The following is a 27,714-nucleotide window of genomic DNA, read 5'->3' as shown; positions in this document are numbered from 1 at the left end:
CTACCAGATATCCTTATAAGACATAGGTTCTTGTGAAATATCTATCTCAAGGCCTTGCTGTATTGAATCACAGAACTGAGAAATGTCTGCGGAAGTAGGAAACACAGCAAAATGTAGAAGGAAGACTACATTGCAAAGGTTAATAAAATGTATGCTTAGGAGGTTATGTTTGGCTTAGATCATTATTCTTAACAGTTTCTGAACAAGAGATTTTGTTTAATCCAAAGCAGGAAATTTGTTCTATACTTCTATTATATATTCCTTGGTATTTTCAGGTTCAGCTTACTGTGTATTGATGTTTGAAAATGCCAACACAGAATGCCATGCTACCTTCTTCTTAAAAAGACAGCATTAGATTCAACTTAACCCAACTTCCAATGACTGATCTTAGGGATTCCTGCCAAATAGCTTTTTTAAGACAACATTTACTGCAGCAATCAATTATGAACCCCGGATTTAGACAGTGACTTCTCCTAAACAAACAGGTGCATACACATCCCTTAGCACAGCAAGACTCAATAAGACTGTTTACAAAGTAATTTCCAATAAATCTCACATGTAGTTTGCTTTTCCTTCTGAATGCAGCACCAGAAAAACTCATTAAATTCTGAGGAGATGAGTGCCTGTGCCTGAGAATGCACCCATGCAAAAAAGAAAGGAATATACAAGAACTCAAATTTTTAAAAGCAAATTTTTGCAATTTGCAATAGCAATTAACAGTAAATGCATCTTGTTATTCCAACTTTTGATTGGGGTTCTATTTGTCTTCAGTGGGATTGGGTGTGTGTTAACTCTTTGCTGATGAGACTACAAGATTTACTACATAAGCTTAAACTGGGAAAAAAGAAATCCTTTGCTGCTATGGGATCCTATCCTCTCATATTCAAACCCTACCTAGAAGACACTAGTATTTCTCATCATAATTTTCAGATTATAAATTATATAGTACAATTTATAACATTTAAGTGCAACCAGCTACCATTTATTTTTTACATCTCAATTAAACACCTATATTGGAAAAGATTTATGCCTTTTGTTAGGAAAAGAAGAGAAATAGAACTGCACGCCCGAAAAAATGTGAATGTCAAGTCAAATTTCCAGGTTGTCTCATACCTTCCAGAGCAGGCTGACTTAGTTTCTCTGGATGTATCTGTGAGTCAGGTAGAAGCAGAAATACAGAAGAAAACGTTCTTCTGATGAAGTATGTGTATTTGGGTTCTGTGGAGATAACCCAAAATTTTGGGATTACATATATTAAGGAGCAGTTTGTCAGTAGAAAGTAAAGGATTGTCCTTTTCTCCTTCCTATCATTTTCTCTCCCCATTCTGATTCCCTACCTTCATGCTGAAGTGAGGAATAACACCAAATTGTCACAGACTCAATAACCCCTGTCTTCTTCTGCACTGACACCTGATGTTTAGCAGCTCACTTGTTCTGCTCAGGGCACCTTCTAGGGTAAAAATAATTGTACAAAAATACTTAAAAAACTTGAGGTAAGCTCTAAGCTAAAACCTGACACATCTTAGGAACAATACAACACCACTGCTTGCTTGAAAAGACCCTACCTCCACCAAGTTAGAAACAGAATGGTTTTAAAGGTTTTCAAATGTCCTATATCTTAGGTGTGAAATTGGTAGTGAATCAGTTGGTGTGAATGATTTTATTTGAAAGGACATTGCTTTAAGCTTTCTAATTCTTCACATGCTCTTTGCAAAAATGTTTGTATAGAAGATGATGGCCTTTCCATGCTATGCAGTTACAATTGCTTCAACAGATCACTGCACAGGAGAAGTGAACTCCTGCCTAATGAAAGCTGGCCTACTTGGAGTTCTGCCAATGCCCTTTCGTTAAATGTAAAGTTCATAATATTAATCAGGCAACTGCTTATACTGGGGATCAAGTGAACATTTTCTGAAATTACAGCTGAGTTTTGTCAAAATGTTAGCTTTCCTTACCAAGTGCATTCAGAATGTCTATTTGCTATCTCCCACTCTGACAACTAAATAACAAAGCCCATTCACTAGGCTGCTTGCTGAGGTTTTACAGTGCCTGCAGCCTCAGCTGAAGGAATATCAGTACAGGAAAGAAACCACAACGACTCAGCCAAATTTAAATTCAACATACCACAAAAAGCATTCTGAGGGAAAGACAAGCTGGGCCAGTGAAAGTGGGCCATGTATTGTAAATTTTGGTGGCAAAGAAAATGCTTCAATTCAGGCCTCTCTGGGATACTGGCACATGTATCTGGCATGCTCTGCAGGGAAAAATGGCTGGTTGGTCTGTTTACAGCAGATTTACCAGCCCCCCTTTTCTGAAATCTTTCAACAAAGGCTCCTCCACTCTCTGGTGAAAACCTTGATCTGCAGGATGCAGAGGATACACTGCTGTCTACTGAACAGCCAAGCTCTACATGACCAAAATTCTGCAGAAAAAGATTGCTTCTGCTGGTACCATCCTAGTACAGATAAGGATAACCTGAAGAGTATTTTCTAAGAAGTCCTATCCTTTGTAGCCTTCCATCTTTCCAATTTTCAAACCAGGAGAAGAAAGGAATTGCCAAGGCAAATACTGTCCTAGAAGTACAAAGATATTTATCTTTTTGGTAGAACTGAGATGCAGAAGAGTAGGAAGCAGAATACAGAAGAGATTCAGAAATTCATTCAAATATACTTTTCTTTTTTTCTCCTTGGAACATTATCCTCCCAGCATACAAGAGATCTCAGCCATCTTCTTTGATTCTCCCATAATCTCCGGTTCAGTTTCAGTTGCTTTTATTCTTCACAATTCTTGTTATTTCTTCTTTCTTCCATTCCCTCTTTTCTGTAGGCTGCCCTTTCCTGTCTTTTCCAAGTGAGTGACCATAAGCTTTCCCCCAGTCCACACCAATGAAATTAAATTAATCAGAAGTGAAATAAATTTTATATCATTTTTTTTCTAACAATCTGACCAATTTATTTATGTGCTGTATCCCTTTACACATATACACTGCCTGCTGAGACTGTGAAAACTCTTCTTTTCAGAGCTTCTGTTTGCCAGAGAGCCAAGCATGGTTCCTATCAGTCTGAAGAATCCTCTCTAATTTGTTAAAGAAAAATGTCTGGGAAAAGTGTGTCCCTTAGTGCAAAATACACAATGTGAAGTTCAGCACATTGGATTTTACTGATAAGCTATCTAAATGCACTTGCCAAATGAGATAACTTGTCTATTGTAAGCCATCCAAAAATATTCTCATGGCTAGGATCCCTGTAAGTATAAACATTCTGATGAAGCAAAATGATTTAGAGTTACAATTAAAAAAAACTGGAGTAAGCGAAAAGATACACAGGAAACATAATAATAATCCTATCCCAAAAGATTGTGCTATCCAAGGGGATCTAGAATATTAATTAGTAAGTTGTTGCAAACCTATAAAAAATCATCCTATAATTACTCTGAAAAAAGTTGCAATTTCAAAGCTACACTGCAGACTAGCATACTGGATTAATTATGCCAGACTGCAGCAATAACCTTGAATTAAAGCTGCAACCTTCTATTTTTAAGAAACAATTGCCTTTCTGGTTGATGAAACCTGTCGTCCCATCAGGTAACAGACGTGACCAGGAAAGAGAAAAGCAATAATGAGTCAATCCAAGCTGTTTGATACATTTCAAATCTTCCTCCCACAGAGTGTAGCTGCCACAAGCTACATCACCAGTCTGGTTCTTGAAAACTCGATCTCCTCCCTGATGAGTGAATATATCCCAGACATTAGGGCCCTTTCCATCTGCATTCCAGCCTTCTGCTTGAAAAACAAAACTTGGTCATTACACTTTTGACATCAAAAGACATATGTTGCAAGTAAATAATTTATCACAAAGTAGGTGCAAATCCCTGAAAATCCCATGGGCAAATTCAGAAGTATTCTCTACCCATTCCTTATATTATTTAAAGTAACTGGGAACTTTCAAGCATTAATATACATTTGCATTAGGTTTTGCATTTATTCATATTTTTACTTGCTGCTAATTATTTGAAAAATATGTTTTAAAAAAAATTCAGACTTCTAACACTCTTCATCCTTCCTTAGCCAAAAATCAGATGTTTGCCACTCTTGAGATATTACAGGTTTTCACAAAGGGCATTTTCTAATGCAACTTCCATCCATAAATGTAAAAGATCAGTCCATATCAAAGAAAGCCTTTAGGGTATGAGAAATACATCCAACAAATAGGCACTTATGGCTTTCAGGATGTCCTTTGAAAATCTTGACAGTTTGTTAAAAAGAAAGGAATGCCATTATGAGCCATGGCCCTAGGCATATACAAGCTGAATTAATAACATAGCTCTACAAAACTTCTGCTTTTTGTTTAGCCAGATATTCACAGAAATTAATTTTGAATGTTCAAAAGCACTGCACCATTTTCCCCAAACTTTCAGAGTTTTAGGATATTTCTTCACAATTCTAAAGCTGAGATACACAGATTACCATTAAAATATTCAAAATTCAGCTGTTGTCTGAGATCTAACAACATACAATATTTGATTTGAATGAATGTACCTCTCTTCATTACAAGTTTCTTTGTCTTTCCTGAGCCATGCTACAGCTGAGGCAAGTATTACAATTTTTTTTTTTTTTTTTTTTGTGGAGGGCTCTGTAAACTTCCCTCTGTAAACCCCTGTAAATTGTGATTTAATCATAAAATTGCAATTAACCTCAAAATTGCCAACCTCATTTACCACCAAGATTTTTCAGAGTCCCAGTGAATGCATTGTTCCAGGGTTATTCTTTAAAAACTAAAATGACATTGTGTGTTAAAACTATGTATAAATTAAATATCAGTTGGGTTATAAGATTAATAACTACATAATAGCTACATATCAATCCTCAATAAAAGTGTTTTAATAATCAATTAGTATCATAGAAATTAGAGATGGAGGAGAACTATTAGGAGGTCATTGAGTCCATCCCCTGCCAATGCAAGATTGCTCCCTTAAGTATATTCAGTACTTAATATACATCTGTCTTATTAAATCTAAGTTTAATGCAAGGTTAAGCATATTGAAGACACTTAATTTAAAGCATTACTAAAATCTGTAATATCACTTCTATAACGTAGCTTTTCAGAGATCATTGTCACATTTCATGGCCTTTACAGAATTTTATTGCAGCACATGAACACCCATACATCTACATTTGGTTGGTCAGTAAATTAAATTTTACATTGGACAACCTTCAAAGTAGGTCAAATTTTAGATCCAGACAGTTTGAGATTTTCTTAATCTCAGAATTTACTATAGATTTGGTGTTCTGTCTGTACTCTCCTCAGAAAAATACAATACTACAAGTTTTATATATCCTGCTTCAAATTTCAAACATGACTGCTGAAATAAATAGTCATCTGAGAGAAGTGCAGGAAATAACAAATAACAGTAATTCTTTGATGGTACCTAGAATTTTGACGCCTTTAAGAGCAGGCTTCCTGCACCATATTGATTTGATACAGCTCTTTTTTCAGTACAGATGAAATGAAGGGTAGAAAAAGCTGCCACAACAGGCAGTTAACACACCTTCGGTTAAGAATCGCCATCTGGAGCAGAGACTGAATGCTCCCTCTTTTTTGTCTGCCTTCCTCCAGCAAAGGCAGTGGGAGGGAGGAGGAGAAGTATTTGATTTTCACGGGAGTCTAACAGTACTACTCCAGTGGCCATTAGCCTGTGTAAAGCCCTGAGCGGGGCTGTAGCAAACAGACCCACTTTGAAGCGTCCCTGACACTGTTCAAAGAGACTTCTCTGTACAGCATCGAGCATCTGAGCCACCTGTAAAGTGTAGGAGGGAATCCAGCCGAGGCAACAGAAAGCTCCAGGTACACTAACACATCCTGCTGAGCCACAATTAGCCTGCAGAGAGCTCTGCTCCGCTTCAGTGAACCACGCCTGCACCTCGGAGCTGGCTCAGAAACCTCCATCATACACAGCCCTCCATAGGCATAACTGGAGTTTTAGTGAGCTTTGGGGACAGGAAAGAACAGTGATGAGGATCTGATTTTACATTTAAAATACTTAAGTGAGAATTGAATACCAAATCAGCACATGACATGACATCTAATGAATAAAAAAATTGTTATGATACATGTTGCCCATACTCTGCAATTATTACAACAGAAAGAATGTAATGCTTATCCAACTAGTGAAGCTCCTAAAGCAGGAATATTAGTGATCAGAGTATTTAAGTTTTCATGTACTTTTCCAAGTACACTTTTCCTCTAATTCAGCTGTCCTTTAACCTTTGGGAGTGAAATTTTCTTGACCTGGTCTCTGACGAAAAAATATAGTTTTATTTGAATTAATGCAGTTCCATTATTTGGCATACGAAAGTGAAGAAAACCACTTTTACCATTATAGGAATTTTTTTTGCAACTTTTCAGAAAAAAAATAAAAAAGAAGAAAAAAAATCAAGCAGAGTTGAAATTTAGCATAGAAATGGCCCTCAGTAAGAAGAAGTGCTTTTGAATGTTCTGGTGCAAATTGATTTTGATTTGACTGAGTCATGAACCTTTGAAATCTGCTCTTTGAGCATGCAGAGTACAATTGGTATGATTTTTTAGCGCTTTGAAATATACAGAGTGGAGAAGGTTGTGCTGTGCATAAATACATAGCTGACAGTAAAAAATAAAGTAGCCTGTCAGCTCGTGCCTCTTCCACTGTGTATCTTGTGAGATGCACAGAAACTGAGTTTGGACTGTAAAGAACTATTGCTTCAATCATGCTTCCTCTAAGTCGGAAGCTGCACAGCCCCTGAAGCTTTCAGGAGAAGGAATTCCCTGTTGAGTTTCTTACTTCTTCAGGAAAAGGGTCATTTGAGTAGCGTCTAGACCATATTATAGATTTTTTTTTTATGTTTTCCCCACTCAGAAGCCTTAAGAAAGTTCATTAAAAATACATTAAGAGAACATTAAAGTTGCACATTTAGCCACTCAAAAGGCAGGAAATTATAATGCACACACAATTCACATTTTAAAAATTAGTTAGAAGAGCTATGTGCATTGCAGGACTCGAGTTGGGATCTGGCCCAGAATATTGATTCCCTGGGAACTGCGTGCTGTGCAGTCTATTAGGTGAAGTGAACTGAGCTCGTTAAAAGGTACCGAGCATGGGCAAGTACTCTCAATTTCAGCAATAACCAAGAACTAAAGGCTACATCCTCAAAGACAATTTAGGATCTACAACTCCCATTTAGGTACTGAAATCAATGGGAGTTAAGTGCCTGTATGCTGCAGGGTATAATATGAGAAAATCAGGTCTACATGTATTTTGAAGGTTTATAAAGACACATTTATGAAAAGGTGAAGTTTGGAGGGGTTATGGCTGTAGTTGTCCCTGTGTTTATGTGTTTACATTCCCTATTCTGCAATATATTTTCATATTGTGCTGGGAAAATCCTTTTATTAGTTGCTCTCTTCAGCTGGGAACATGACACATGTCCCTGGGGGACAGCCTCCACAAGTCCAACTGTTAACATCTCGGTGCATTGTTTTTCATAGTCTTTGGAGATGAGTTCCTAACTGAAGACTTCTTGTGAGTACCGATGTCTGATGAGGTGGTTCTCCCACCCACTTTCAAAATAGCCAATAGCAATCTACTTGAACTAGCTCTACAGAAAGGATATACGCAAGAGGTACATGAAAAAATTACTTATAAGTGCTTCCTCCTCACCCCTCCCTGCAATAGCGAGCTCCATTTCCACTGCCTAGCCATATTTCTGAGGTTTGAAATATCTTTTGCATCAGAAGTAGTGTCTACATAACAAGGCAAAGATCAAACACTCTCCTTCCTGGATCCAGACTTTTTGTTCACTTAAAACTTCTTTAACACTTTGATAGCTAAAAATTCACACCTTCAATTTGATATGCTGCTGTAGCTGCACCCCAAGCAAATCCAACTGGAAAAGCAATATCCTCCAGCATCAGCTGCAGAGGACAGGTGAATACACAGCATTATGTGTGCTGTGGAGATGCTGGTTTCGTTTGCAGACAACACTTCCTGGCTTGATCACTCTTCCCCTTGTTACAAGCAGATTCTATATGGAAGACAAAAATAAACCCTGTGCAGCTTCACACACGGAAGGGTAAGACATGTACTTTGCATATCTTGGGATTAAAGCAGAGGGGCTCAGTCAGCTACCAGTGAAAGTGGAAAAGGCAGCAGTGGAAAAGTCTAGGGTGGTCACAGTAAAAGGGCTCCTTCTAGTACAAAGAATTAATGCACAAAACAGATCCCTCTTTCCCTTCACTTGCCTCTCACATCTCATCTCCCATACAGAGAATTTTGTGGACCCCCTCTATTCAATATAATTCCTTTAGCCACCAGGCAAAAAAATAATTTCCACCAGTAAGCTTCAAAAAACAGCAGCCCTTCTTCTTTCCTGGCATCAATTTTTTTTCTCTTCCAACACCAAGCAAACTTCCCTGTAGTAGCTGAAAAAGGATATTTTTGCCATTGCATGTTTTGCAGTTGAAACCAATGAGTAGATGAGCAAGATTTGTATGGGAGTACAGACAGAACAGCTATCTTTCTCCTTCTTTAAAACCCCGTAGATGCTCATTTTTTTAGACCAGCAATGACAACCTTATGGCATGTGTGCCAGAATCAGCATCTGCAAAACAGCCCTCAGGTCTCTTCCTCTACCTTCTGTCAATGCTGTTACTGCTCTCCTGTCAGCAGACTGAAAAGGGAGCAGCAGCAGGAGGAGAGTCAGGTAACAAGTGGGATGGGTTGAAAGTAGTTTACTGTCCCTCTCCAGAAAACTGTAACACCTGGCACACTAGATGGCACCACTGCAATTTTTTTTTATTTTTTTTTTAACTTACTGGTGTTTTCCCCCCATTTATTATAACACTACATCCACACTGCTTTTGCCAAGGTCAGTATGGGCACATACTGGACTCCTGTAATATATGACCACTATTCTTCTTTACTCCACTTAATTCTCTTGATTCTTAAATCTCTCTGGGTGAGGACCTACTTCTGCAAAGCATTATACATGTACACAAAATTTTCTTTGGTAATGAAAATAATAAACCTTACCATACATAGGAAGGCCACTAATACAGTAAATGCACACACTTTTGCCAAGAATGCACACAATAAAAGAATCAACTTCTTAGAAAAAAAATAAATTCCTTTGTAGAGACACAGGGAAGCTGATTTAATTCCAAAACGAATATTGCAGAACCAAACAGTGCAGATGCAATGCAAAATAAATCGGGCTTTCACAGCAGGCATGTATTTCCTCAAGTGTCTTTCAGAGGAAAGGTAAAAGCCCCTTGAATACAAAAGAACAAAAGGGGAAATGAGGCACGACATACTAATTTGTTCCCAAAACACATGCTGACACATGGTCTACACAAACATACATATCCTTCATGTGCATTTTACAGATGAATGATCAAAAATCGATAAAATAAGCTAGTCAGTGTTCTCTTGTTGATACAGCATCCTCAGGCTTTCATCTGCAAGATAAGGACAGTTAACCAGGGCCACCTTAAATCACGATTAATAAGTACTAATGGACAAGAGTAATAATGCTTATTTTTTTACGTGGTTAAAGGTTACTGATAGGCACCTTTGAAAATATAACTAACATTAAATCTTTTCCCTGAGAATAATACAATTCAATTTCACAGGAGATATAATAAATATGTAACTCAATAATAGGGAGAGAGGGACAGACAGTATATAGTAACAATAAAAATCCAATAAAAAGTTTTATAAAAATGCTTAAGCATAAAAACAAGGCTAAAAAGTGTCACTGCTGATTCCTTATCAGGAATCAACAGAGACGGGTTTTGAGAGAGATTGAGTAGGAGGAAAATATTCCATAAGCAGTCTGGGGGAGAGTGAACAAAATTTGCCTCAGAGGTTAAGACAGATTCACAGTAATGAGATACCAGGTTATGTCAGATAAGTAAGCAGATTCTGAAAGATGCAGGGCTTCAAAATTCAGAGAAGTTGCACTGATAGCACCTAAAATCAAACTTTTCTGGCAACCCAGTTTCTACATTTGTGATCCCACTTCTGGTTATATTTCCGGATTCATAACCCACACCTTATTGCAGTGGTGTGACTTGAAATTACATCTTTATTAGACCCAGTGCAGAGCCTCTAGGATGCACGCACCTTCTAAGGCTGATGATTTCCCCTACATCTAACAAACAATCTGGCCCAAACGTAAATTTCAGTGTTTCACTGTCCCACTGTTTTGTTCAACACATATAGGTATAAAAATGTAGGAGAATAATTAAGCTCTATCTAGAGGCAACATTTTTCCAGGCTACATTTAAGGCCTTTACATTTCCACTCAGCTCAATGCTCAAGTATTTGTAAGAAAAAACAAGCACTATCCAAATGTATTTGGACAAAGATTTTTTTTTGTCAAGTCACTAAAAAGCAGGAATAATTGGCCGTGATAATACAGGTTAGCAACTAACTTTTAAAAATGTGAGATATTTTATTAAGGTGAAAAAATAATAGATTTTGGTGTTGGACTTTTAAGTCACGTGGGGTTAATTATTATCAGAGGAATTATATCTTGTCAAAAGGAGATTTTCCTGACTGAATTGATGTTTCCTATTATAAATATCCTTTCCCTACTTTTAATAGTATTTACTATGGAGTTTAGAAATGAAAATTTGAAGGGGTGATGAAAATTAAAATCTTCTTGCTGAAATTTTACAGCATGCATGGACTAGTAGGAAGATATACCTTCTTTGGAAGCAAGACTCTATGTCTCTGAAACAGCCAAAGATAGAAGTTCATATCTTCTGTGAGTTCTCTTTGTAATTGGTACTCATAAATTTAGCATCTCTCTCTGGCAACATAATAGAGCAGCTATTGAGAAACAAATTTACTAAAACACTTTGAAGTCTGCCAGACAAACTTGATTTTTTTAACTGTAATACAAAATTAATGAATAGAGAGCAGAAGATATATTGTCATATGTCTGACTTCTAGCCATATACTGCTTTCTCTAAGATATTTTAGCACTGGGCTTAAGGTGTTCTCAATTAAGTTATTGAGACACCAAACCGTCTTACACTATAGCTGCAGTAGAGATCTCATAACTTTGATTCTCTAAATTCAGCCTTAATTAGAAGCCTCTCCTGGATTTTTGATTAGCCTTTCTTCTCCCATCACCAATGTGTCAAAATTCTGTTCCCAAACTTAAATCAAATTGGAAATGAACTATCATGTTGATTGAAATGAAGGGTGATGACAAACAATGAAGGGTAATGATAAACAATAACTTTGAAGGGAGGCATTTAGTGCAGTACACAAAGATTAGTATTACTTCTGATCTCATTTAATAGCTTCAATAATGAGCTAGAAGAGGGAGTAAATGGTACATTAATGAAATCTGCAGATCTATTAAACTAGGAGGAGCTGAGCACACTGCTGAAAATGGAGAAATAATTCAAGGGTTCTTGGGAAGATTAGAAACACAGGCAGAATATTGCAATGAGATTCCATTTAGAAAACAGATGAATAATATTTTGGTAAAAAAATCAACAGATGGTAACAGGTGAAAATCTGGAGAGCTGTAATGCTGGAAGAGATTTAAAATTAAGAACATCAGGAAAACTAGGCAGGAATCTGTAACTGAGCAGTAGTGAAATTTGGGCAAAACTATTAAAGAATAAGTAAACAAGTAATGACTCATCTTAAAGCAGCTCTACAACCATCACTTCTCTTCTGTGTATAACATGGGCACTGGGAAAACAGACTATCAGTCAGATCGTTAGAGATTTTACAGCTATGGAACCTTTTCCTAGAAGAAAACTTAAAAGGAAGCCATTCTTATAACAGTTCACAAAGTGAATGACATAACAGTGAGCCACTGGCTAAAAAAACATTAAAAAGCCTGAGACTGAAGAACTAAAATATTCTCCCACTGCTTCTGGTAATTGCATCATGCAGCTTGAATTTTTTTATATTCCTGAGGAAACTGCCAATACATTGCCAGCTGCTATGAGCTTTCCAATACCAGATATATGTGCACGATATCTTGGAGACCTAAAGCTAGTTGTGAGCAAGTTAGCTGCATTTGAGAAGCTTCACAAATTAATGTTGCTGGGAATAAGTCCACACAAACTATAGTGGAGGGCCAAACGTGTTACATCACTCCCTGAACCAGAAAAAGTCTCAGCAATTCAGCATGGCAACAGCATTAGGATGTATAGTAAGTTTGTAAAGTGATATTCCATATTGGTCATCAGTCTTCAGAAGTCCTTGATAGTTCTTGGATGTTGAAGGCAATTGTCCTTTATTGCTGAGTGCCTCCATACAGTATTTTAAAGTGGGCTTGTCTGCTCAGGAGTTTGTCACTGTCACTGCCTTGTGACACAACACTGAGTGCGCAGAGCAGGGCGTTGATCCACAGCTTTAAATTTGCACACTTCAGTAGAAAACCTGGCAAAAGCCCTTTCATGTAAAACCATGCTCTATTCATTTATATCTTGGCATGTCCTGCTGTTCCATACTTCTGGATCACTCATCTTTTAGGTGAACAAGCTTAAAAACAATGAGCCATCATGCAAAAATATCAGGATAAAAAAGGAAGATATATATATATATATATATAAAACAACATAAAAAATGCCAGAAGTATAAGCAGTCCCTTGTGAATGCACTTTATTTGCTGAGACAGCACCCTTCACTGATGTTTCAGGGAGAGCTGTCTAAATTTTCTGGAAACTGAGAGTTTCAAGATGTTTACAGAACTACCTACTGGTAAACATGCTTAATATGATTTTTCCAGGAAAATATCTGCTGCAGCTTATCAGTTTGGCTGCAACTGGTTATAAAGACACATCTGAATGATTTTAGCTAAACTTCTCAACATTTTTAAAATAGAAGGCAAAGTCTTACACATGAAAGTGTAAGTATTTGAAAGTGGCACAATTTCCTATTTATGCCATGAATCTGTAGGCTATTTTGCTACAGTTAAATCTTCAAAATCATGTGCATAGAATCTTCACTGCATATACTTCTTTCTCTTTAAAATCAGTATTTACACTAGGTACACTTTGAAATTCCAGCAACTTATCCTCTGGAACATAATTTAAGTAGCCTTAACAAGAAGTCAAATTCGGCTCTTTTGAAAATGTAGGTCCAGTATCTGTTTGTTTCACTGAAACTTCTCCCTTCTTAACAGGTAAATAATTTACCTATTACCCTTAGAAACTTCTCATAGTACTTGGTTTTTATTGCTGAAAGATTATATACATTAATTCTATATTACTCTCCCATTCTAACATTCACAACTCACATATTTCCTAGCACAGGAAAGTTTTTTCTTTCTTCTGACCCCACGTGCCATCACCAAGACTTGTGCTGCCATCACATCACATGGCAGGGCCGAGGGTGTGTGAAAACATTGCTGAGATGTTTGAATGCTTACAGGCACAATATCTGTGGAAATCACTAACCAGAGCCAAACAAATTTGTGAGGATACATGGCTAAATAAATATTGGTGCTGCAACATGATGGAAAGCCTGAAAAGCTGGTACAAGTACCAGGCACCAGAGAAGAAGACATTGAGGGAGACATTACACATGCTGGTACTAAGGGAAATGCTTTGAGCAACATCCATAAGACCACAAAAAAGCAAAAATCAACACCATCAGATAAACCAATTTTTAAAACTGAATTATCACAGAAGCACTTTTCATTTATACACAGATTTTCTCACTAAAACACTAATGAGCCAAAATTTCTTAACAATTTTTATTGCTTTTAAAAATTTCTTTCAAGTTTTGGGTTGTGGTGGGGTTTGTTTGTTTGTTTTTGGGGTTGTTTTTTAAAGTTTTTATTTATTTTAACACAATCATAGAATAAACCAGGAAAGGATTCTGCCCAGACAAATTTTAAATTGGGGATATATTGACAAAACAAAATTATTTCAACATTTATGATATGTATAAAGTCCTGCTGAATCCCACTGTTTGTTTTCAGAATTAGCTTGAATTAGTGCAACTAGTTTATTCAGCACTGAAACTCTATCTTTCATTTTCTTTTTCTTCCAGAAATGCTGTTTCTCAAGTCACAGACTATGACTCATGACATTGACTATGACTTTAGCAAATATGCTTGAAAAGCTTCTTCCACCAGTCAGGATTAAGAAATCCCATTATATTAGTACATTTACATAAAATTCACTTCCCTGTATCAGCAATATAGAGCCATCTACTATTAAATGGCAGTACACTATGAGAGACAGTAGTTGATATTACTTTTCAAAAGATTTGTGCTACACCATTATCCTGTAAATATTTTTTCCTTTTGCAAGAAATACTATCCATTGCATTCCTTTTCATCCTGCAAAATTGTAGTAAGCAGTATTGCTTGCAGTTGGAAAAGGAGATGTACAACAGTACTTTAATTTGACAAAGTAATTCAAATACCTATTTGAAATTCAGCAAACATGGGTTATTTTTCAAACAACTTGAGTTTTATGCATACATACGCACACATATATAGACACACACATGTAGTCTTCCAAACAGTATTACAGATGTGCAGTAATATCTCAGGACTATGTTATTCTAGAAATACCACAAAGCATGTACCTGACCCTGAAGCTAATCTAATAGAATAAAATGAAAAAAAAAATCAACACGACTGTTTAACATAGCTTTGTATTTTTTTATTTCAACACATAAATTAAAAAAGATTAAAGGTTACAGTAGGCATCATGAGGGAGCACTGGCCTTTTTACCATCACAGAGGTGGTTTCCTTAATAGAGAATTCCCATGAATAAATACTGTGTCTCATTTGATTTAAGCTCTTCATATCTTCCCTCATATTTTAGCTTGGCACAGAGTAAACTGAACTATGACATATTATAGGTGAAATCATACACATTTTTTCCCCTCTGATGAATTTTTAAATCACACAACAAAAAAAAAGTGGAGTTTATGGCTAAGCAAATCTATTTTTAGATCAAGCTCCTTTGAGTCTCTCTTAATTTCTCTTCAGACTAAACTGGTGAATAGACCTAGTAATGGTTGTTGTATGAAAGCTTTTGGCTGCTGAGTGATCAATATCCCATGGAAGGCAACAGTTGGAGCTCTGAGGATGTGGATATTTGGCACACATCCATACTGAACTCTAAGAAATGTCTCTGGCTCCTCCCATTCCCATGGAAGTCTGTAGAAAAAATTGTGTTTATGTAATTAAAAGACTACGTCACGATCTATGGCATAGATTGGGGTAGGGGAGCAAAGGCAACATTTTATTTTCCAGCCTTTGAAAAGCAGATTTTGTGAATTACCACTGTCCAGCAGAATACATACAGGAGCTTATTAAATTTATTTAAAATCTGTCCAGTCATGGTGTTACTACTCACATAACTCTCCTCTCAGTCTGAGCCAAGGCAAGAAGCTGTAGCAATAGAAAACTGTTACCTTTTATGTGGACCTTGCCATTGGTTGCAGTTATTAGTTTCCTTGCCAAAGAATGAGAAACTTTATGTTGAGTTCCAAGTTCTCCAGCAGACTGTGCTCACTGATTACCAATTATTTCATACTCTGTTTCTGGCCTGTATTCACAGTCTTAGCCTCAGTTTTGGTTTGGTTTGTCTTTTGCATTTTTTTAAAACAGCCTTTGGCAGTAGCAGAAGAATGAAAAGGGAGCTTTTGTTGGGCCTCCAAATTCTAGCATGGAGCCTGCTCCAGCTCTGTAGGAGCAGTCCAACCCAGTTAATCAAAAGATAATGGGGGCTGAAGTGTTCTCAAAGCAGACAACCAAGCATTAAAAAGTTCTCCACTGAGTTTATGTAGTGTGTATTTCTTCTTCAAGGCTTACACTGGGTCCAAATTTATGGAAGCTTAATAGATACAGCAAGAGAAGTAAGCTGACAAGCATGTGTCATTGGTGTCCCAATTTTGATTCACTCCTCAGTCAGTGCCTAGAGTGCTAAAGCTATCTTGTTTCCTTTCTGCAGAGATCTCATGCTTTAGATGCTTCTGATCCATACCACCCATATAAATTTGAGATTGAAAAAAAAAAAGGCATCCAGAAACAATGGCCTGAAAACAATGAAGAATAGATGCAATGGTTATTAGATATCTTAAATTAATTATTTGCAAGGGTCCAGTTCTTGTTTAGCCTGAGACAGGTTAGAAAATGCATTTCTCAATAACTGGATTTAGTGTTTTAAGCAGCATGTATTGGTTATCCTGTGCTGAACCCAAAAATTCCTTCTTACTTTTTCTTTCCTTTTTCTTGGCATCCTGGGTATCTTTTTGATAAAAAGTGTACCATAATGTTGCATCCTGACAAAACATCTTTGTTCTAAATCTCAGTTTTCAACAGTAAGGAAAAAACTTAGAAGTCATAGTAATTTTTTTTTTGCCTCATCTTTCCATGCTCACTGTTTTCCTCTTAAATATCTTAGTCTGGAATTCCCCAGAGTACAGTGGAAAAAATGCAAATTCTATTACACTTCCACAAGTAGAATACCCAAAGGTTTCCATTTTGGACTCTATTTACACAGGCTCTACAATCAAAATCAACAAAAGCTTTCCATTAGTCATTGACAGTTGGATCAAGTTTTAGCTTTCACCAAAACAAAATATTTAATGAACTAGAAAAAATAAAAAGAGGAGAAAAAGAACATATGAATGTTATCAAAATTTTTGTCCATCAAAATATTTTTTATATGACTATAACTGGTACTTTTAAAGCTAGTTTTGCAGTCTTCTTTCAACATGGCTGAACTTCTACTACATCATGGGATGTTAACAAGTATTGCAAAAGGGATTTAGATTTTTTATTTCACTCTCCTTCTCCCATTCAAGATTAGCCAAGTCCTCATGCTATATATAAGATTTTTAAGGGTTTTCTAAAGGCTGCAGTATTGGGTATTTTTCCTGCAGTTACAGAACACAGCCCTGGATTGATGCCTAGAACAGATCCAAGATATCTTTCATTATGCTTTGTGTCGTGTGCTATTGGTTATAGAGGTTGTAATAGTTATCCAGCTGGATTAGTGCCTTAACCATACCTTTGCTATTCAAAGAGAAGGTTTAAAATGAACAATATCTTTGCTCTCCTACAGTAGTTCAGTGAGAATGTCAGCATAACAGACTGAGCTGGGAACACTTTCTTAAGAGAAGATCTTGTGATTATTGTAACTTCTGTTTATCACTATACCTGTTTATTGCCCTGGAATACTTTATAGCAATTAATTTCTCTAGACACTGGTTTGTTCTCTATTTAAAAATAAGGTGATACTAATTTGAAGCTTTTTCAGTTTTTTTTCCCTTGAACGTGCTGAGTTTTCAAATGAAAGGTGTTCACAGATGAAACAATGAAAGAAGAACACAATACATAGGGAATAACACTGCCAAAAGACAAAGAATCCTAAAAAAAAAAAAAAAGTATGCTCATACTAATTGTTTCCGGCCACAATACTGGAAGCATTCAAAAAGATTATAATGCTGTTATGCACAGATCTTTCTCTGTCCCTGGAAAGACACTACACAGGAGAAAAGAGCCCCTAATGAAAAGAGAAATGATTTCTCAAAAGCCGCACAAAAGATCAATATCAGGATTAGGAAAACATTCAGATCTTTCATCAGGCACATGTCCTTTCCAGAGGACAATATCCATCTGTATTTTCTCACAGAAATTCACATCTACGGCAGAATTACCTGGCACTGAGAACATTTCTGAAAAGCTAAGGAAACATGCAGATAGATGTTTACTTTACAATATATAACTATAAAAATGGAAAGCTAGAAGTTTTTTGTTATCTTTAATTGTCTTTCATATTGAGGTATACGCTGAAAGCAAATATACAGTTCTGCTTTGTTCTGGCAAGCATGTCTGTTGGAATGCACAACAGAATTTGGAACTTCTTATATTCCTTCAAAAACTGACATTAACAGAGCTCTGTAACTGAAATGTTAAAATGTCAGAAACAAGACCTGAAACTCAAAATCGCATACCTCAGCTATGCCCTTCTCTGACTAACCTGCATGTACTGCTGAGTGGATGCTGAAATATATCTTTTCATCCATAACTTTGCAATAGCAAGTTTCCTGTACTAAATTTACTTTGTATCTTAAAAGTTTAAAAGTTGAATGATTGCCTATTAAAGCCAATACTATAGAATCTCAACTTCTATGGAGAAGGAAATATTAAAGGCAAGTGTTCAGTACACAACCAACTAAAATACGAACACTATAATGACATTAGAGATTACCTTTTTATCATTCAAATTTTCCCTGTGAATCTGTAAGGGAAAGAGGTGATTTTATAAAAGACATAATTATAGCTGCTTTTGAAGAGATTTGTGATCACAATCTACTAAGAGGATGGATAAGTATTTGACTATGGGACTGGAATTTCAACAGAAGTGACAAACCTATCTGAAAACAATAGCTTTTCCATTGGACAGCATTAGAAATTGCTGTGCTTTTCCACCGAGGCTTATCTCTGTCGCTGCCCACCTATAGCACTTCAAAATTTATCCTCTTAACAATCATTAAAGCCTGAATAAAATATTTGCGTAGTCATTCATCACTAAGATAAATTAAGGAAACTTTTGTTTAAGGCTGGAAAAAGCAAAAAAAAATTGTTGGGTTATTTGACCATAATTCACGGAACTCAGGGAACTCTATAGAGTAATGCCACTATCCCACTCACAGCATTTGATACTTGTAAACTCCCATGAGCTCACACATTCTGCTCAGGCAGGCACTTCATCTCTTTATGATTCCTAGACCACGGTGCCATCTCTCCCATGCAACATCACTGCATCATTTAGTGAGATAAATGCTTACATGTACTCATTCTGAGACAGGAACCACATCAAGAGGAAGAAATAATTCAATTTTCAAATACTGGCAATTTCATTTGTTTCTTAAAGCTCTTTCTTTCCCAACAAGGTCCATACAATTTGAAGACAGTCTGGATAATCTGTAGAAGTCTATCAAATAGGAACAGACTGGTAAAAAAGCACTGAAAAGAACATATCTATACTAAGTCTTCTCTGAGATAAATTTCAAAAGTCTTCAGGTATGAGTCTTGCTTAAAGCTCTGTAAGGAAAAATCCACAAACCTTCATGTAAGGAAAAGCAAACTGTTACATGACTTAAGATCACAAAATTGGATGATTTTTTTTCCCCCTCAAACTTAATAAGTGAACTAGGATAAAATTGACCTTTGGTCAATGATCATATCTGAGAAATTTCAGCTGTGAAGGTGAAAGTTTGACAAAGTCATAAATAGCTGAAAAGGACAGAAAGGAAACATTTAAAAATGCTATAAATGTCACCATGCTCTCCATCTGGAGTACCATTACTAGTATTTTTACAATACAGTACAGACAGCAGACTAAGGTCATCAACGGAACAACAGTATGTCTTAAAATCTGTCTTTAAAAAGAGGAAAAGTATAATGAATATTAGAGATGACATCATAGATCATCAAGAAGACCACCTGCAAAAGAGTAAGACAAAGAAGAAAAGAATGTCTGTTTTAGCCAGCTTCAGTTTCCTGCTCGACTGACCTTTGAACCACTAAGTCATCACTTTCCAAACACCCAGTTTTAGTGGCTAATTACTCAGCAGAACATGACATGATCAATGATCTGAAAGTTTTCAGCTGGTTGTATTGATCAAATATATAAACAAAACACAACTGTCAGCTGCTTTGAGTTTACTGCTGATGAAGTGATGTTTAAAACAATTAATGAATTAATGCTCAAACACAGATGAAAAAAACCTTAGCGGATATAAAAGAGCAAAAATGTTTACTAGTCAATTTATTTGCCTTATAATTGATTTTTTGAATTGTTTGACTGGCAAAACAGAAGGGTGAGCTATAATTACCAGCTACCTATATTAGCTCCATTTTTTTCAATTTCTGTTAATTATTTCTAAAGTGAAGGAAGCAGGACTGCTGGTGCTGCCAAACCGTTTTCAAATTATTGGTGCTAAAAAAATAAATATCAGAAAATGCAAATTATTACAAAATGTGAAGGTTGATTACTTTTTGTAAAAAAACAGGCAGATGAGCAAATGCTATGAAATGCTGGGGCACACAAAGGAGTTATGGTAAACTAATGAGCATCCAGGTGTTGGCTGAGCTTGGGTAGCTAATAATATTTGTGCTCTTAGCCTGGAGCAAATCTGAAATAAAAGGTGTTGGATAAATCTTCAGAGAAAGCATCCTCTGCTAGCAGGACCAGCCCCAAACAAGAGTCGAAGTTTGCAAAGGCACACCACTTTATGAAGAACAATTTACTTCACTCCTTCTTGACCTACTCTGAAAATAGGAACAATTTCAACTTTTAAAGGTGGTAATTTAATTTCCCTCTGACTGCAACAGAATGATCAGGACTCAGGATGATCTTGCCTTTTCAGAAGAAGTGTCTATAAAACAGGGTTTGCTTTCAAAAAGAGACTTGGAGTCAAATTCATTATTGGTCTTCTGGAATGTGTAATTTATGTCTTGCTTAGCCAGGTAAGATGGGAGGCAATCTAGGTGTTAGAAAATAAGGAGCTGAGTAAAAGAAAATGGAAGGGGAAAGAATTAAGCATGAAAAGAATACTATTTAAAGAAAGGGTGAAAACTGAGAGATTAATTTACTGTTAGTTCCATTTTATCTCTTGTAAGTACGTTTTTTAATTCTTTAAATCGAAGTTCTTCTGCTCTATGTGTATTGCCATTATTTCCCCGGAATTGAAAATGTCTGTTTTGTTCAGCAAGTGCATGTTAGAAATCTTGCACTATTAAAAGATGATGCCAATGTTAACTATAACACAAAGGATTAAATCTTAACTAAGTAGTATTAAAAAGTGACTCTATAAACCTTCAGGTTATTGGTACTTAAAGATTTTTCAAAGAAAAGAAGACCAATATGAAGGATTAATAGTTAAGGTTATGCAAAATCCACTTAATCAGCATGGCTAATTTTAGCTTTGACTAAAGCTGCTGGCAGCTATGTGTATTTTGCTTTGGGGCTTTACTTTTGAAGAGAGTGATGAATACATTTTTGAGGTAAATTTATCTTAACTGAAAGTCTACCTAATGCTCTTTAATTGCTGAAAAAGTGATTTTAATAGCATTTGCATTAAGGAGAGGAAGAAGATCTTCAGCCGTGCATCTTTAAGACCCTAAAACAAGTATTTTATTTTCACATTTATATAATATACTGCTTGACTATAAAACAGGTGAATTTTATAAACAATACAGTCATCAACATGGGCATTGCTAATGATTAAATAATTGTTCACCTGATAGTACATAGTCTATTCAGAAAAGAGCCTAGGAAAACTGGAGCATACTCTGAAGATACAAATACAATCCAAACTACCTAGGGCACAAATGCTGAGAATGAGAGTATATCATTGACAAATGCTGCCTAAGGAAGGCAGATGCACCGTGTCAGCTCAAGTAGCCCAGGCATTTTAAACCAGAAATATAAACTTGCTTATACTTACCTGACTCCAAAATCACAAAGGATTAGATCATTCAACATAAAGTGGAAAAAATGTGGTTATGTTCTTAGCTTAAACCAAACTATATGAATACAAACTCTATGCTTCCTGTCCTGAAGATAAAATCTGACTGCATCTTAAACTGATGGAGCAAGGTGTTGAGAAAGCAAGGGCTGGGCATTTGGTGAACTCAACTTCACAAGGCCATCAAAAATCTTGTGGGAAGAGCTACCCTTTATATTACAAAAATGAAGAGCCATGGTCATAATTCCATAGTGGATGATAATATCTAGTGGAAAAAGTGGGTAAACCTAGTAAAAGGAGGCTATCGATATACAATTATGTGAAATTTGGATAAGTGTACCTACGTTAGCACACTGCAATGATTCACACAAGATAATGTTATGTTCAAACATATGGCAAGATCCTAGTGTACTAGTATAGAGCAATTTAATTTATCATAAATTGAAGTCTCTTTAGGTACTTTCAATACTACTTTTTTTTTCACTGTCATGAATTAATTAATTCATTGAAATTCATGAAGCTTTGCTTCCCTACACTTGCTGTGATTGCCTGAGAAGGTCATCCCACTTTCCCTTTCTCTTAGCATTTTCATGGTACTTTTTCAGTGGAACCTGTTTATCAGCCAAGATCATAATGCATGGTACACTGGAATAGACTCAGTGCATCCAACTATGTGAGTATTCTGTGTGTGGCAATCGTCAGCATTTTCAGAAGAAAGCCCACAAACTCCAAATAAACTTGTCTCAGCCAATGCTAAGGGCTGGAGAAGGCTTATGCATTTTGTACCAGAGCTGACAATTGCATGAAATTAAGTTATTTCACTCTACCTAAAATTAGGCAAAGTGAGTAACTGAACAAAAGGACTTCGGGGAAACACAGAATCTTAACCTGTCAGGAGTGATGCTTTTCCTTCCAGTAGAGAATTTATTCTGCAATGAAGGTTGTATTTAGCACTGTGTATTTACAGAGGTTGAGTTTCAGCTAACTAGCTGATGTGTTGATAGCACTGTTATTTTGATAGCCATGGTGCAATTGACTAAAGACTCACATAAATATTTGGGTGACAAACTTGTGCTGATCTTGGTGCAGCCATGGCCACATCGCTATACAGAGCAGTGTTACAGATTGCCTCTCCTACAGGCAGTATCTGTAAGGGCTAGTGTTATAGGGTTTTTTAATGTTATAGGGTTTTGACATGTCTTGGATATATGTCCCACAAGAAGCCATGTGTCCCTCCATGTCCATGTTAGAAAAGCTGTCTTCCAGATTGTGAATGGCAATTAGATTGACTAGACTCAATGGAACTGAGATAACACATACTGTACTATTTCCCCTGGTTAAATGTCATTCAGTAGTACAATCCTGCCTTTTTAAAATCATCCTGCTCCTACCCTCTACTCTTACTCAGATATTGTTTTTGATTCTTGGTTTAGATAATTGGATGGTAGACCACTGCATGATACTCTTTGGTACACCTCAGAAGAAGCTGTACCTCTTTGATTGGAAAAAAAAATGTTGGTAGAGATTTGTAGGAGGTATGCCTTTGAAAATGGATTATGCTAACAGTTTGGTTAAGAATCTTCAAAGTATTAACTTTTCTGTTCTTCATTGTAGACTAGCAATTGGAGAACAGCAACTATGAGCAATAAGGATCTGAGCCTGAAATTTCCTATACAGCTGTAATTCAAATTTCTTCACCTTCAGAGAATCACACAGCCCCCATTTCCTTAAACAGTTGGTTTTTTTTTTCTGAAAGCATTCAGAAAGGGCATATGTATCTTTACATCTTAACATTTTTTAATCTTGTTTTGCATTTTATTTACATTTATGTGACCTAATGCATTTCTGTGGGATAGATCTGAAAAACACTTTAAAACTTTGAGAACTACTTATGTGTAGTAGAGAAACAACTGTGTTTCTACGTAGATATTTATGTATGTATTTCTACATAGATATTTATATTACAGCTTCTCAATTAAAAAAGGAAAAAAATTACCCTTCTATATCTTCTAGGAAAGATTCCTAAAAATGTATTTTAAGTTCTGATTAGATCTCCCTATATCAGCAGCTGTTAGTTTGTTTTTTTAAGTGAAAGTATTGTTACTTATGAATAAATTTGTTTAGATATGCTATAACAAATTGTTTTTGTTTTAGAGTAGAAGTATTTATATCCATTATAACACAACAAAGAATTGTAAACTTTGGAGGCTTGGTAAATGTCTGTACTCTTCACTCTGCTGCTTCAAAATACCAGTGCCTAAAAAAGGCTGAAAATTACCTGGAATGTAAAAATTGGGACATTAGATAGGATATACTATTCTGAAAGCATGCCTGGCACATTACTTCCTCTGAAAGAAGAGGTCGTGGTGTGTGGGCTTCTTAAAATGCCCTTACAGCCTGCTGAGAGTAACTTAAAAGATCTCATGTCTTCAGTTTTCACACTGCATCAACTCCAGCCATGTGGCCTCCAACAGCAGCAACTCCACAGTCACTCTTGTTTGCTGCCTATTCCACCCATCATAAGCAATATTTCCCCTCTGTACCTCATGTACCCTTTATTTTCTTCTCAGCTAGCAGTACTTGCAATTGAATATGTATTTGTACGCTGTTAAAGGTTGCTGCCATTCTTTTCTATGAAGTGAACATGTCAAAGTAGAAATTGAGTTATAAGAGAAAAAACCTCTTAAATCCAACCACTTAAATTATGTATTTTAAACTCTTAAATTTATCCTAAGACAATATCGTGATTGTACTAGTACATACATTTGAAGCAGCATTCATTGGGAGGGAAAACAATGTTACCTTCATCTTTGAATCTTTACATGTGATCTTTTCCTGAAAAAAAACCCAGTGAAGTAATTTTCTACTATTTAAAATATAAGCTCATAACTTTTTAACCCCAATCTATCTAATGGTATTGTATCCTTGCCCTTTTTAAAATTCACTATTCAAGTCGTGTGGTACTTGACTGAAATGAGAAGACTCACTGCTTATGAGTGCAAAGCCATTCCTGGGGAAGTCAGAAGCAATTTTGCATTTATTTCAACTTTAATGCAATCTGGATTACATTAAGGGTGTAAAAATGACCGTTGCAAAAGTTCTACTGATTAGGATTTTATTTGTGGCATATATAGATATATATTCATTGTTCTTTAAAACAAACACTATTGAAGTCTCTGTTTAGACAAAATCAACTCTTTAACAATTAATAGTATTTGCTTTTGCTTGCATAAAACACTTTGTTCATTGCATCTGCCTATTTTCTGTGCTCTGCATTTCAGTCTTTTTTTTTTTTTACAACTGATGTCTCCTTTCACCATTATATTTTTATTCGAACACTGAAATACATTTGTTGTGTTTAATTGTCAGATTTGATTAGCTCACCTGCTGTTCAGGTGTGTGCTACCGCTCTTAACTTGGAAAGGTTGTCTCATAGGATTCTGCAAAACTAACTCAATAATAATTCTTTGAAACTTCTAAAAATTTTCCTTTCCTCTAACTGCAATGAAAAGTCTTGACAATGATGACAGAGCTGATGTTCCTGCTACAATTGCTGTCTGTAAGTAATATAGTCACCTAAAAATAGAGGTGACTTTCCCCTCTTCACCAAAAATCAATTAATGAAAAACCAGCGCATGGCCGTACCTGCCAACAACTATTTGCTGTGGTAAAAACAAATAAATAATCATATGAATCTTTATTAGCTTTTATAAAGAAAACAGAGCAAAAGATCCCAAAGACATGTAGTGCCAGTAGACATATTTTTTCACTCAGTCAAAACAAAAAGGCATAAACATCTCATGAATCCTGCGATTTTAGATGAATGGACAGAAATACCAGTCAACAAAAGCAACGTCAATAAATAAATTTGAGATAATCCTGCAGCAACCAAAGCTCTATTTAGATATGCTTTGGAATATTTAATGTATCTAAATAAAGCAACTCAGCTGTGTAGCAGAAAACTGATGCTGATGTAAGCTATTCTGGTGCTGGCATAAAACCAAAATGGCTGTCACTTTTGCTGGTCTGCTCAGTTTCTTTATTTAGGTGTTTCTTACATGAGATGCTGTTTTATGGTTTTTTTTTTTACTTAAGAAAAAAAATCCCTTCGTGTCTAAACTGAGCTATGTAAGAAGTTTGATCATACAAATTGTTTTTGATCTACTCCCAGCTATCAGCTCAACTGGAAAAGTTTTTCAGTATTTATTTACCTGTGTGTTCATTTTGTGCTGGTTCTATTTAATCCAAATAAACTTCTTTTTGAGAATGCCTCGTGCAACGAGGATCAGCGTTTCACTAATGTTAAGAAATTCTGTCTACCACTCTTGCTTTGTGCATTCATTACTTCATCGAAGAAACCAATTAGTTTGGTTTCACTTGATTTATGTTTTTTACAAATGTGTTCCTGATTTATCACTGCATTTTCTTCAACCTGTTTACATACTGATTGCTCTTGCTTTACTAATTGTTCTAGTTATTTGTCAGATATTGAAGTTAAATTTAGTGGCCTATAATTCTTCTTCATTTTTCCTCAACCCTCAGTTATTCTCTTCTTTTAAATTGTAGTACAATTTCAGTCTCCTATTGGTTTCCAGAGGCAAAGAAACATAGATGGATATTAAACTGAGCAGTAAGCAATAGCACAACTAATAAAATCTAGCTCAATTAACCAGTGAATTAATGGGCAAAGGAGAAAGTTCTGCTTAAACAGGACTAGCGAGGTCCCTTCCACTCACAAGACCGTATCCTCTCTTAGTTCCTGTACTTGTTTTCTGTGAGTGTTTATTTCTTCAGGGTGTGAGGGACAGTGGAGTAAAATATTGCCAGTTGTTTGTTTAGCATTTTTAAATATGAATGAGCTGAGATTAAAGTTCACTGCTTCGGCCAAACTAGAGCAAGGACTACAACATCAGTGCCAAGGACTACAACATCAGTGCTAAGGCTGTATAGCAACAAATAGATGGCAAGAGCCAAAAGTTATGTAATCTCTGGCTTTATGTGAGTGTCACAGTTTAACTCTGCTCACCACCTAAGGCCCTCACAGCTGCTTGCTTGCTGCCCTGGTGGAAGATAGGGGAGAAAAGTGGAAAGGTAAAAAAGAAAAGTCATGGGTTGAGATAAGACAGTTTAATGGAAAAGCTGTCCGCTCAAAAAAAAGCAAGGAATTAATTCACCACTTCCCATGGCAGGCAGGTGTTTAGACATCTCCAGGAGAGCAGGACACCATCAAACACCAGCTATCACTCCAAATGTGCCCTGCTTCCTCCTTCTCCCCACAGCTGTACATACTGAGCATGATGCAACAGGATATGAAATATCTCTTGGGTTAGCTGGGGTCAGCTGTGCTGGCCATGTCCCCTGCTGATTCCTTGTGCACCCCCAGCCCCCTCACTAATGGGGTGGAGTGAGAAGAAAAGGCCTTGATGCTGTGTAAGGCTAGCTCAGCAATTGCTAAAACATCCCAGCGTTTTCAATACAGGTATATCTGGGCATGGTATCTAGACAGCACAAAGAACTGAAGGTAGATCTATAAACTGACAGACAGTTCAGTGGGCTCCTGAATCTCAATGTTCAGTTGCAGAAGAAAACCCCACAGTAATTGAAAATAATGGTAAATAGGAACCAAGAAGTTATATGGCATAAGATGCTATATGGCTAGCATTGGAATACTGTATACAGTTTTGGCAACTGTTTTTGGCGGCAGGGGTTTGAGAAATTGGAGGGAGTAAAAAAGAGATCCACAGAAGGGAAGACCTTTGTACAACAGAGATGGTTTGGCTTTAAAAGACTGTGAGGTGATGTGATTTCAGCGTATTGATACAATTCCTGTGCAATAGATAAAGAGTGCTGAATAATGCCTTTGTACTAGTTTTTTTTTTTAAGCATAAATAATTTTTAAAACTAAAGGTGAACAATCACTGGAAATAGATTCCTAAAAGAAGCAATGAATTACTTAGCTCTGGATGTTCTCAGAAATATCTTTCTAGAGAGCTTGAATCAGTTACAATCTACTGAGTTCAATATGAACTTGTGATGGTTTCTTGTATGTTAGACTATATGACTGAACAGTTTCTTCTGACATTAATTTCAAGGATTCTTGACCTTTCTCCAATGAAATATCTCAGTTCTCTTACCAAAACACTCTGATGCCAATCATTGCTCATAGCAATGCAGTCTTCATCAAGGTCTACAGACAGTGACAT

General features: G+C 36.2%; 1 protein-coding gene across 1 annotated transcript; it reads right to left on the bottom strand.

The window, feature by feature from the left end:
* On the bottom strand, positions 1-27,714 carry LOC148223893 (cytosolic beta-glucosidase-like). The gene is made up of 5 exons (XM_088164398.1): positions 27,646-27,714; positions 7,874-7,946; positions 3,551-3,778; positions 1,114-1,218; positions 1-86 (listed from the first exon to the last, which is right to left on the bottom strand). Exons 1-5 carry the CDS (start codon positions 27,712-27,714, stop codon positions 1-3), a joined length of 561 nt encoding a protein of 186 aa, XP_088020524.1.

The sequence above is a fragment of the Sturnus vulgaris genome, chromosome 4 (assembly GCF_052056855.1).
Source record: "Sturnus vulgaris isolate bStuVul1 chromosome 4, bStuVul1.hap1, whole genome shotgun sequence".
In the NCBI taxonomy this organism is placed as follows: Eukaryota; Metazoa; Chordata; class Aves; order Passeriformes; family Sturnidae; genus Sturnus; species Sturnus vulgaris.
This window is presented reverse-complemented; position numbering and strand designations above follow the sequence as displayed.

Coding starts and splice junctions, on each gene's coding strand:
- LOC148223893 (XM_088164398.1), bottom strand. CDS start 27,714: ATGTCACTGTCTGTAGACCTTGATGAAGACTGCATTGCTATGAGCAAT. Junction 7,947..27,645: donor ATTGGCATCAGAGTGTTTTG/GTAAGAGAACTG, acceptor TGTCCTCTGCAG/CTGATGCTGGAGGATATTGC. Junction 1,219..3,550: donor AGGTTTCATCAACCAGAAAG/GCAATTGTTTCT, acceptor TTATCTCCACAG/AACCCAAATACACATACTTC.